This window comes from Centruroides vittatus, unplaced genomic scaffold (assembly GCF_030686945.1).
Source record: "Centruroides vittatus isolate TY-2023 unplaced genomic scaffold, ASM3068694v2 scaffold_944, whole genome shotgun sequence".
Taxonomy (NCBI): domain Eukaryota; kingdom Metazoa; phylum Arthropoda; class Arachnida; order Scorpiones; family Buthidae; genus Centruroides; species Centruroides vittatus.
This window is the reverse complement of record NW_027122722.1, coordinates 77,417-90,845: the sequence shown is the minus strand read 5'-3', so window position 1 is coordinate 90,845 and position 13,429 is coordinate 77,417. Positions and strand designations below refer to the sequence as shown.

The window sequence follows — 13,429 nt, the reverse complement described above, 5'->3', positions numbered from 1 at the left end:
AGAAGAATTTCATCGTATCTGATTCAAATAACATCCCTCCATTATAAATGAATTGCGCCACCTGTCAAAAGATTCCGTTTTTGTGTTTATTGAAAGGAAAAAAATAAAAATAAAAATGTTTTATAACTCGTAACGTCTAAAAATACAAATACTTTTAACTATTTAAATTCCGAAAATAATAAAAGTAAAATTTCAATTTATATATTAAATTTAATTCTCTTAGTTATTTATTAATTAATATATTAAAAATTATGTATGCCTGTTTGTCAATAACAATTGAAACTGTCGCCATAGAAACAGGATACTAATGAGAAAAGACGCACAGTTTACAAAAAATTGTGTTACCGAGTATTTACTTATCGTGATCATAGAGATCGCTATTTTCATTTGTGACCGCCATCTGAAAAAAGTAATAGAAAAGTAATAAATTTTACACATAATAAAAGCGTTTTATTTTGTGCGAGGAAATATTCGATTTTAAACCGTTATTGTGTTAAAAGATAAATATATAAGAGATTATAAAGATAAATATAGCTTTTAAATATTAATTTAAATGACGGCCGATGACCAAAACGGCATATCATGCGTTTGCCGCTTCTAAGGACCCGGGTTCGAATTCCTGTGGAATCCGCAAATCTTCATAGGTGGTGTGATTAGAATGTGTCGGAACCTGGTCATTGCTATCCGGCCACCTGGTCATTGCCATCCGAGCTTGATTGATCCATTAGTACGGCCAGTCGAATGGCCTACGCGGTTAAAGCGTGTTGAGATTACAAAATCTTAATCTTAGATTTTGGATTACCAGATTTTGGATTACGTTGCAGAGCCCCGTCCCTCACCACCCGGTCACCCCATTGTGGGCCTGGCCGAACCCATAATGGGCCTACTAAAAAAGGCCCTCTTAGTGCCCACAGGGCGGAAAGAGTTAAAAAAAAAAAAAAAAAAAAAGGGTACGTTGTATGATGACGTGAAGACATTTGTCAAATAAGTTTGTATAACGCGAAAATACGAAAGATTTAAACATCTTGTACAGCCTTTTCTGTTTCAATCTTTCGCCTCGTTATGTGTAAGGTGTACTGATTATACGTTAAATTGTATTAACGATCTTATTTTCGTATGCCTGTTCTTGAAAATACTTTCAAGTAAGATATCAACTCAACAAAGCTACATCCTATCGCTCTGGAGTACTGTAGATCAAATATGAGAGGTTGACAAATCCCAGGAATTTTTCGAAGGTTGGTCTGTCTCGGATATGTCGGGTCGCGTCCGTTGCCACACGGTTGTCCAACTGTAGACACGAAAAAAGATTTTTTTACTGTCTACAGGGAGGAAAGAGTTTTAAAAAATCCTGTAGGAGTGAAAAAAGATATTTTTGTTGTTTACAGAGCGGAAATAATAAAAAAGAAGCCATTGACGCTACGAGGCCGACCACAGTTTTGTTTATTAGAAGTGAGCCCAACTTTTGATGGGGTAAAGAATGACGAACAATGTCACGACAGTATTAGCTTCGATAAATTTTGGGGCCAGGTCAAATTCGAACCCGGATTTCACCAAGTTATGCTGACAAATTAAGGAAAAATTCAAGCTACTTCTATTATTATTTTTGAAGTAAAGACTTCGTTAAAAATATCTTCGTACAATGATTGCTGACATGATTTATGTCTTCAATGATTACTTTTTCCTGAATTACATATTACAATTTGCACGAAAAACGTGAATTTTTGAGCATTCTTTAACGTATGAATGCTTTTCTAAAAGAAAAATCATAAAATTTCTTATTTTTAAGTTATTTTTTAGTTTTAACTACTCGGCAATCTGGCAGTTAGGTTGGTACCTCAATTACCGGGTCGCCGAGCAGTTAGGGTGGCAACCTACCACTCTGAGAAACCCGGAATCGAATCTGAATGGATCGAAAAGTTTTCAAGAATTTTTCGGGAATGGTCCGTTCGGTTATATCAGGCCCAGTTCTTTAACTCCCGGTTGTCCCATTGTGGACCGGGCTGATCCCATAATGGATTTGCTAAAAAATGCCCTCTTAGTGCCACAGCTCAGAAATAGTTAAAAAAAACCTAACTAAATAAACAACTAAGTGTAAACTAAGAGTCTTCCTGGCAGATGAGGGCAATGTCTTTTCAATCTGATATCAACCCTATGTGGATAAAGATCATAGCCATTCTCACCTGACCTTCAATATGTTTGTAATGAAAAGAATGTTACTTCCATTCATCTACTCGTTTTAAGGAGATTACGACCTTTACATTGTTATAAACACCTGAGGTACTGCTGCTTCTTCTGTTTACTACGGAAGTCCTGGCTGTCTGCAACAGTCTGTCTGGCTTTGACATAGAGCGAAGCTCCAGAGCTCAATGAGTAAACAAAGAAGACATAAACATAAAGATAGAATGAGAAGCAGGTACGAAAACACTCAGGACCAAACACAAGACAGCAAGTCCAATATACGTAAGACTGGTATACAAGTCAACAAATTAAGATAAAGAGCACGAACGACAGGCTCAATCAGCCACTTTGGTAAAACTGGTCGTTGATGTTAATTGTTGCCTTAATTTTGTCATCGGTGCTACCTTTATTCTCATTTGTTCACAGTTAAGAAACAGTTATTTAGGAACTGGGATATTTAATGACATCCCAGTTCCTAAATAACTGGCAAAATAAATTTATAAATTCAAAAAAATTTAAATCGGGTGAATTTTAATCAAAAAATTTGCATTAGCCTGAGTTCTCACATCATTAAGCAAAATAAATAAAATTATGTGCAGCACTGTTATCAGATTTTTTAAATAAAAACTTTGTATATTTTTAGTTACTATAAAATGGTAAAGAGCCTAACTTTGAGGGTAGAGATGAGTTGTATGAAAAACTATAAATGTTAGTAACGAATAAAATCTTCATTAAGTTTTACCCCTTTCGAGATATGACACACAACCCTTCTCTATCTCCCACTCCCTGGACCTTTAACCACCAAAATTTAATAGCATCAATGCTCCTCACATACAAACCACCATGTCAAATTTCGTTTCTTAATGTTTACCCCACCCTGAGATATTAAGCGAAATAAATGCCAATACACATACATACATTCATATCCACGGAATTTTTTGTCGTTTTTTGCCTTTTTGAATTCAGGAGGTCTCAAAACGTGGAGATTTGCAAAAAACTCGGAGGGTCAAATTTGACACCAATTCCATTACTTTCCATTGTTATATACAGGGTGGGCCAGCGAAAACGAAACGGCAGAGTGTTCGTGTTCGTCCAAGCAAATCTCTCGAACAGGTCGATTTTATTCTGGAGGGAACATCTTATGCAATAAAGTTTTTGCAAATCTGATGTAGTGCTACGCAACTATGTATTATTGTTATTATTATTATTATTAATTATTTTCTCGGTTTCCTTTTTGTATGTATCGGGTTTTCTTGGTTTGTACCGTGTCGCGTGGAATTTTCTTATGATGTCACCTTAGGATACGTGAGAAGCTTTCTGATTGGTCCAGAGTGGGACAATAAGTGAAGCGGACTTCCGGAGAGCGGGAAATATAAATTGAGGGACTCTCACGATTGAGGACACTTTTTGGCTGCTTTTGGATTCGTCGAGGAAGGTTGCCGAGGAAGGGTCAGCAAGGACGTCGGAGTTAGACCGGGAGAACAGGAGTCTAGAAAGGGCGACCACTTTCAGTCGGGAAGCACAATCCGTTTCCATCGTAGTGTAATTGAGAAGTATCAACGAGGGACGTACTTCTGGTGACGTAAATTACGTTCAGGTATCGGAAAGAACTATTAGTTTTGTGAATTAACGTAAAGAAAAGGAACGCTTGGAACTCGAGATCGTGTTGCATTTACTTAACATAATACCGTGATTCGTCGAAGGCTAATATATGCAATTATTGTATAGAAGGAAAATGTGTATGTATATATGTATATAGAGTATTGTAAATTTCGTTAGTTTTAAGTCGTGTATCGTGTAAACTTGAGGGTTAGGAAGCATCTCGCGGTTATTGTACTGTTAGAATAAATTACTGTTGTTTCGCCAAATTCGTGCACGTGTAATTGGTCATTACTTGAGTCCTTAACATACATCCTTATTACATCCGTGGACTTAGATCCATCGGATAATCAACACTGAATATTAACTAAACAAACATTTTTTTTTCGAAATAAATGTTTGTTTAGTTAATACAAAATAAATGAGTTTTTAAATTTTTTTGTTGTCTGTTGTATTCGGAATCGCAAAAACATTATTGCAAAAGATGTCCCATCGAGAATAAAATCGACCTGTCCGAGCGATTTGCTTGGACGAACACGAACACTCTGCCGTTTCGTTTTCGCTGGCCCACCCTGTATATATATAACATCTGAGAAAATATTATATGTGGTGTATTAAAAACGAGTACATCTATGTTGGACTTTATCCCTGACGTTTCAGATGGTGGCTCTGGCCTTTAATTATTGGTTAAATCACAAAGGCAATTTATACTACCACCGATCATAAATCACCGGATAGAGTATTATCTATTGCTGCCATAGATCTGGATTCAAATCCGAACGGAAGTATTGTAATTTATCTGAATAAAGACAAACCCACTCGTAAGAGATAGTTGATGCCAACTATAATGTTACGGATCATTTTCGACAAATGCAACCAATTCTCTACTGTTAATTATTCTAAAAACGAATCGCGAATACCAATACTAAAATTTTTCAATTTAAAGCTGTACGAATTATATAAAATATTTGAAGTTTGTGCCTAAAATGATGAAAACTTTCTTTAATTTAAAGTAAGAAATAAACGTCACATTCAGAAAATAAGTCCGATTCAATGAGTTTGAAAAAGTCATTTATTTTTTCCTCCGACTGCTCGATGCTTTTCATAATATCTCGAACGAGACGAGAATGTTTTTCTTTCTTTTTTTTTTTTTTAACTCTTTCCGCCCTGTGGGCACTAAGAGGGCCTCATTTAGAAGGCCCATTATGAGTTCGGCCAGGCCCACAATGGGGCGACCGGGTGGTGAGGGATGGGGGACACATCCGAACGGACCACCCCCCGAAAAATTCCTGGGGATTATTCGACCCGTTCGGATTCGATCCCGGGTCCCCCAGAGCGGTAAGCTACCACCTAGACCGCTCGGCCATCCGGCCACTAAATGAATGTTTTTCTTTAGTGACGGAGATGGTCTTTTCTTTTTCCTGTCCATCGATCATTCCTGTCGCATACAAACAAGCTTTATCTTCTTCTGACACCAGATCTACGGCCGTCATCTTCAGTTTGGCCAAGAAATATTCTTTGGATTTTTCCAGGTATCTCGGGATAACGCTTACGTTGGGTTTTTCTTCGTTTTTCTGCAAAGTTTCCAATTCCAGATTGATTTCGCGCATCATATCGCTGCTGTTTACTATACCGTCGAGTTTTTCCGACGAAGCGCGAAACATAACTTTCGTTGTCACTTTATTTTCGTCCTCTACGAGTTTTTGTTCTATATTTTCAGAAATTACTTTCTCGAAAGATGGCGTATTTCTTCTAGTAACCGTGGTCATTTCGGAAGTATCTATAAGTGCTTCTTTTTCGTTATCGACAGCCAAAGGAATTCGAGATATCGGAACTTCAGAGTTTCCTTCGTCTACTTCGTCTTGTATATTGACCAGTTCCTTGGATTCAGATTTTTGTTTACGCACAACAATTTTTTGAATTGTTTCTTGGAATGATTTATAGCTAGATGTTGTTATTTTTATAAACTGTATCGATTCTTCGCCAGTTTCTTTACTTGAAAATTGTTCCTTACTTTCCGAGGCGAGTGAACTCTCGATTGAATTACAATCTAGATATAGAGAACACTCCTCGGTAAAAGAAGAGGTTGCAGGAAGAGTATTATTTCCTTTCGCATCGACCTCGATCTCTGACCATTCCGATTCCTGTCCAGAAATCTCATTTTCCTCCAAATGACAAAGGAAGGGATGGTGGTTACATTCCAACTGATTGATTTTGAATATTAAATAACGGACGAAGCCGCCGATCAATACTTCCACTAAACATCTGACCGCCAAAATAAGGCATAAGATGGTTCCTCCCGAAATTTCGTCAAGCATTTTTTATTCTTTCCTTAAATTTTTCTCTGTTCTCTGTTATAGACAATGAAGATTTTATTGTTGAGTAATAAAACAATAAATGTTATTGCGTAATTTTCTCTATAAAACTACTGTTTGTCACTTTATGCGAAAGAGAAAGTAGTGATTAAAATCAAATTTGAAGTAATTGCAAACTTATTAGTTCTCATTTTATGGTATGATTTTCAGAATTAAATATATACTTTAAAATCGTACGATTAATTTGGTTTCCTTAATTTGAAATCTTTGAACTACAGTATATTTAAGATACAAGCGAGGTTGAGGCCGAAGTTTTCAATGCGAAAACGTGTACGTCGGACGTTCGGCGCCGCTTTCCTGTAAGCCTAGAAGTTTGGCAATGGCCTTGGGAATGTCGAGCGTGATTTGACGACTTTCTAAACGCCTTTGCCAAACTTCTAGGCTTACAGGAAAGCGGCGCCGAACGTCCGACGTACACGTTTTCGCGTTGAAAACTTCGGCCTCAACCTCGCTATTAAAATTTCACAAACTGAATTTATGCTATTTCATTAATTCGCGTAGAAACTAGCTTTCAAGGTAGAAATCTTCAGCGAGAATCAAATATTTACGAAGGAATAACCGAAGGAAAGATATTTGTAAGAAAATATAATGCTCTCCACCTCAAATTAGTACTTGCTTGTCCCTGTACACCGTACTTTTCCTTTAAGAATAGAGTCGTGCCGGTCATCTATCTAACACCTTTTAGAGGAAAATTTTTGAATTGAAATAAGGTGACTTTCGGTTTGCATCGGAAGTTCATATATAGTTAATCGGGGTCTTTTGCCCTTAAGATTTCCATATCTGGTCTCGTCTTCTATGTATCTAATTCCGTTCTCGAGATTAAGGAAAAACAGATGAACAGACGACAGTTGGAATTTATAGGTCTACAATTTTTTCAAACTGCAGCCCAAAAATTGTAGACCTATAAATTCCCAATGCCGTTCGTCTGTCTTTATATTTTTTGCCGGATCCGTCCCAAATTTTTACATTTTTGGACTTAGGTCACCTTGAAACGTCGAGAAATGCGAAAAAATTCTGGGGTAATTTCTATATGTATGGATATTAGTGTGTTTATGGGTGTGAAAGGCACGACTTTGTTCACCTGTTTAAAGCTTAATAACTCCTTTGCTTTTTGTCGAAAATTTCTGAAACTTTTAGGGAGGTTTGTTTATTAGAGCGATTGATGCCGTTACATTTTGGTGGTTATAGGTCGAGGTGATGCGGGAGATAATGGGACCGTTTGTATCTTCAGTAGCGTCGGAATTAATGACGATTTTACTCGTTATTAGCATTTAAAATTTTTATAAAATTCGTCCCTGCCCTCAAAATTACGGTTTTTGCCATTTTATAATAGTTAAAAAATTAGTGATGTAACGAATAGTATATTTGGCCTCAGCCGAATACCGAATATTCGGCTAGGAGCGTGGCCGAATACCGAATATTCGGCCAGGAGCGTGGCCGAATGGCCGAATATTCGGCCAAACTATTCGGCTTGATTAACGCAAGTACGAAAATTGGCGCGCAAACCGCATTATGGCAAGGATCGCGCACTCTGCTCTCTATTGGCCCGCTGTCACTATGATTTTTTCTTCCAGTAGGTCTAAATTATTTAAATTAATTAATTAAATTATAATTATTAAAGTTAATATGAGATGGAGCCTAACGTCTACCTCTACTGCCAAATTGGTTTATAATTTATGTAATAGCCGTAAATAGCCCGATATGATTCGGCAGTTGTTGGTATTTAGATGTAAGTTATAACTTATAAGTTATTTTATTTGCAATCGATCTTTTTAACTCTAAAATTTTGTTTTTAATACGTATTTGTAGACTGAATAGTGCCCTAAGGATATACTTTAGTGGGGACATATGGTCTAGTTTCTGCCCAGTTGTGGAACAGTTCAAATATATTATTGGGGGTTTCTATTTGTGAAGTTTTGTGATATTTTGTTGCTATTGTTTTTGTCAATATTTTTAAAATTTAACATGATTTCAAATGTTATCTTTTGTATATAATGAGAAATGCTCATTCTTTGCTTTATATATAAAATAAATTATATATTAGTTACTCATCTTCTAGAAATAGATAAATAATTCTTTCATTAAATACGATAAGTTTCAATAAAACGTTTCGTAAATCATTTTAAAATATCATTAAAAAAATATTAAAATATACGCGAATACGAATATAACATAATTAACTAATCAATAATGTTAATGCCCGATACATTCTAACCTACACGCCATCAATGCCATAAGATATCCGGCTACAATATTATTTAATTACGAAATAATTTAATACTAGAGTTAGATGCTATTTCTTATTAACTTTAATAATGATAGTTTAATGTTCAGCATTAATAAAAGTTACCAAAATGATTAATTTACTGTGTTTTTGTTATTTCTTACTCCTGTTTTTAGGTATTCGGTATTCGGCCGAATAGTGAAAAACAGGCCGAATAGGCCGAATACCGGGTAGTAACCGAATATTCGTTACATCACTATTAAAAATATAATAAGTTTTTAAAATAAAATATGATAACAGATGGCGTCACCAAAATTTTAAATGGGTGCGTTTACTTTTAGCTCCGATCTCGCCCCTAGCGCGCTCAGCATGCATACTTAATGTTTTCTGCAACTCGTTGCTGGTGTATTTCAAATTGCAGCCCAATAAATATTGCATATACTTCAATATCTAGTTTACTAGCAATACAGTAGAGAGTCGTTAATCCGAACCCCGGTTATCCGAACGATTTTCAGTCGGACGGTGTCGTGCTGAATCGAATGTTTTTGATACTAGATTTACTTCTAAAGTATAATTTTCATTACAGACTCTTGTACACCTTTTAAACACAGCCGTTTATTGCTATCATTCAAACGTTTACGTTAAATTTACGACCGCATTCGAATGTAACGGTTCTTGAGAAAGGTTATTAAAAATAACCGAAAACGTTTGAATGATAGCAATAAACGGCTGTGTTTAAAAGGTGTACAAGAGTCTGTAGTGTAAATTAACGCAGTCTTTGAAGAGTATAAAGTATAATTTTCATGTTTTTATATTCTTCAATATATTTATTTTGTTTGTACAAAATAAAGAAATAATTTTTAACGATACAATAGCCTCGATTATTATTATAAAAATTTTCGTTAGGCTTAAAATCGACGAAAATTCAACACGAAGCGACACGCAACGGAGAAAAATTTGAAACAGGTTAATATATTTTTTCGTACACAATCGGTTATCCAAAGAAATCACTAATCCGAACAACCCCAGTCCCCAATTGATTCAGATTAACGACTCTCTACTGTAGTTACGTAAAATTTTGCAAGATTTTTAATATAGTTATGAATTTAATGTAAGCCGACAACTTTCTTGCCAATTTAGTGTTGTGTTTCGAAGCAAATACAGTATCTTGTTTCTCCCTCCATCTTGCAAAAAAGTGCAGTCTGAGAGTGATGTAAAAGTGTACAACTTTCACTGTTATAACAACTCTAAATCCGACATTTTCATATCCCACTTGCTAGAAATCCAACGATTCTAAATTAACGTGCTCCTTCGTAAAAACCGGCGATTTTCGCCTCGTCTCTTTAAAAGCGGACGATTTAAAGCCGAATGGACAATCGTACATTACAAAAAAAAAAAAAAAAAACTGAAAAAATAAAACTAAAACAACTAAACTGTCACAAGAACACTTTAAAAGCACACACATACCCTTCCCCTTATATTAAAACTGATAGAATTATTTAATAAATAAATCCTCTCTCCCATAAATAAATTCGGGTAAAGGTAAATTTGTCTCGGGTGCATATACTTTTGGAATCAAACTGATTTGAGATATTGTTCAAATCGTTTATATCAACAAACTATAGTGATCTGATCGATCTCTATTCGAGTACGTTACAGCAAGGTCTGGACGCGATACCGTGATGCATAGCTGCAATCGCCATTTTGGGTCCTGCGAGATCGTGTGTACGGTGTTTCTACAGAGAATTTGGTTATTTGTTTTTCGAATTCAATTAGTTGAATTTCTTGTTATCTATTTTTTAAAAATGGTTTGGTATTCGGCACCGGATTGTAAACATTCGTCAGCCGGAGGTGTAAGATTGTTCCGTTTTTTCGCTGACAGATTCAGGACAGTGATGATTTATGATTTAAGAGTTAATTAAAGAAATGATTTATTAATGATTATATACAGAGAAACCAGATTTATTAAAATTGAATAATAATAAATTTTCCTCGTAAATAATTGAAGAAATGCTGCTTTAAAGATTTTTGTCCCAAGACAACATTTTATTGTGTGATAATGTACTCAACTTTTTCGACCTCAACTGTTTTCGACGTTCAGTTCAGTTTGGTTATAAAGAACGTGAATTCGAAATTATTATCGTCGCAGAAGGGTTTGATCGTAGATTCTAGTAATTCAAGGGTGTGTACGCTAAATGGGAAGGTTTCTTGTTCATGATTCGATGTCGTCCATCGAAGTTCTTGTTCGCCTTTTTGAAAGATGATTGTGAAGTTGAATTTAGATATGGTGTCGCTTGATGATATCAGTTCTGTTTGAAAGGAGTAACTGAATCGGAATTGATGTTGTTTCTTAATCTTGATCAAAAATTGATGGTCGTAACAAATTAAAATTGCTGACAGTGTTGCTGGAAAGTTTGCTTGAATGTTGATCCCAAAGACTAATGTATTACGGTTGACAAAAATGGAAACTTGCGGGTGACTCTCCATCAGATGGGAGCGAAGATAGTCCACCTTTCCTTCCCAAAAACAGTGATCTTCTGGAAAGGGACATTTGATAAGTCGGAATGGGCATATCCATTCGTGTTCTCTTCTATTTTCGCTTAGTAAGATTGCTCGGCAGCCTAGATTTGAACATGGGATTCCCAATGTCTGCACCATCTGTTCGATTACGAGGCAACAGATGTGGCCAAGAACCTCTCGACCTGTGTGGCACGTCGTGATGCGTTTCCGACACTCTCCACAGACAAGGTGTCCGTTTGAGCATTGGAATACGGGGGATTGCATCACGGTGTAGCAGATTGGACATGTTGCTAACTCGATCCATTTCGGATCGGAAGGTGTAGATGAATTGGAGTCGGCCATTTTCTTGATCTGTAGGTGAGTCTGCAAAGAAGAGAGTCTGATTCAGGTGCGTTGAAGATGAAATCGATTGTAGTTGTAGCTTGTTGAATGTTCAATGGATCCCTTTGTCCAATCTAGTTTTTATCATTCCTCCTTTTTTTTCTTGTTTGTTGTGGGTGAAACTGGTTTCCTAACAAGTTCGCGACTTCGCAATGAATATTGTTCTGGAGTCGATGTATTGTTTCGTGTTCCTTGCCCTAGTATTGTTGTTGATTGTTTGGGAAAAAGGATCACGGGTAAAAATGGAACGCCTAAAATGGTCAGTATCATGACGAAAAGAATTGTTCTGATTTTTCGTAAGTAGTTGAGAAGTTTTATCGGATTTGGTTCCGGATGTTTCTCTGCTTGCTGAGTTGTGTCCGGTTGATTTTGATTCGCTTCAATTTCCGAGTAGTTTCTTGTTTCTGAAGTCGGCGAGGTTGGTAAAGTTGGTCTCCTTTCTATCGGAGGCGTTGGGAGTAGTTCGTTGGGTTGAGAGGAGCGGATCGTCCGCTTGATCCTGGGTTTTATCCCGTTTTGTTTTTGAGTTTGTTTGAGTTGAGTTTTGTGGGGTTGAAGTAGTCGATTTTTGTTCCGTTTCTTTCTTCTCTCCTTTCACGAAATCGGACTACCCGGACAGTTTTCCTGTCGGTAGAAATTCTTTTTATTGGAAGTTATGTATCTTTCTCTCTAGATTCGTAGGACTCTCGGAAGCTTATTTCTCTTCCATCCGGAAGTATTATCGTTTCATCCGCCAAGTGTATTCCAAAGTTTAAGTCTGTTATTAAGTCTCTTCCCATTAGTCCATCGAATGGGTAGGTGATTCGATCGTCGACTACGTAGCATGTGTAGTTGAATTGCAATGGACCTATGTCGAACTAGAATTCGCTTTTCCCGTGCGAGTAGATTTGATGTCCGGTAACGCTTCGGAATGGTATTTCTTTTCTGTTTGTTATTCGGTGTATTTTTCCTATTCTGTTCATTAGAGACCTGGACAGCAACGTTACTTCTGAGCCGGTGTCTACGGCTAGTTACGAATTCGCGCCGTTTATGCGGCAGTGAAGTTTCGGTTCTTCCTCTCGTTTTCTGGTCCTTTGAAACTCCTTCGTTTCGTAGTATCGGGAGATTTTCATCTCGTATGGTTTCCGCGGGTAATTTTCTTTGTTGATTCGCCAGTTCCTATTGTTCCTTCTAGGATATCGTTGTTTCCGAGGTTGTGAGTAGATTGAGGGCGAGGAGTGTGTGTCCGTAATCCGTCGTCTGTTCACTTTCCTAATTTGCTCGTATGGTTGGATTTGGGATTGGCGTGAGGATTGTCTGAATCGAAGTTTGTTCGCATGATCTATCGTTCGATTGGTATTGTTGTCTTCCGCCTCGCGCTCCTCTAACATATGAGTCAGGCCGAGGATATCTGCGCCCTTCTAATGGGGGTAGTATTATGCGTGTTTTCATTGTTTCTCTCGTTCTTCATGCGCCATTTTTTCACCTAGTGGTAAAAATTCAAACTAAATATTTTTTTTTTGCATTTTCCTTTTCCCCATGGTCCATATAGCATATATACCAAGTTTCATCAAAATATGTCCACGAGAACAGACTCGACAGGTCTGAGTAGGGCAACTTTAATTATAACCACCCTGTAGATCGTTTCTGGTTACTAAATTAAGTCTTTGTAGCTCTTCTGGTGTTGATAGGCTGTCTCTGACTTCCTCTATTATGGCATTGAAAGGTTTCCTTGAAGAAATTTTTGTTGCTAATGCACTTCTCTCATTTGATGACAAAACTGTATGACATAATTCATTTTGAGGCCTACATGTTGCAGAGTGAAGGTAACAACACACTTTTCATCATCTTTTATGCTCACTTTCATTTGGGATGGACAGAACCCATCAATCTTTTTGCTTCCTTGTATTTTTAAATGATAAATACCTTTTCCCTTACTTTTGAAGTAACCAAATCTATGACAGTTGTAATATATAGAGCTATTAGACTTAATGTTTGTTCCTGAACCACTCATTATAATGTACTTAACAGTATTTTCCACTTCATATTTCTGTTTCCATTCATTAAAATCAGCAAATGAATTAAATGTCTGAATATTATTAGATATAGTAATGTCATGTACTGTACCTTACTGAAATGTGACAATATTTCTTCTTTTTTCTGATGTTCACTT

General features: G+C 36.6%; 1 protein-coding gene across 1 annotated transcript; it reads right to left on the bottom strand.

Annotated features, from left to right (window-relative positions):
* Positions 1–10,473: 10,473 nt before the first annotated feature.
* Positions 10,474–11,238, bottom strand: LOC136990534 (probable E3 ubiquitin-protein ligase sinah). Its single transcript, XM_067288937.1, has one exon. The coding sequence runs from the start codon at positions 11,236–11,238 to the stop codon at positions 10,474–10,476; it is 765 nt and encodes a 254-aa protein (XP_067145038.1).
* Positions 11,239–13,429: the final 2,191 nt, after the last annotated feature.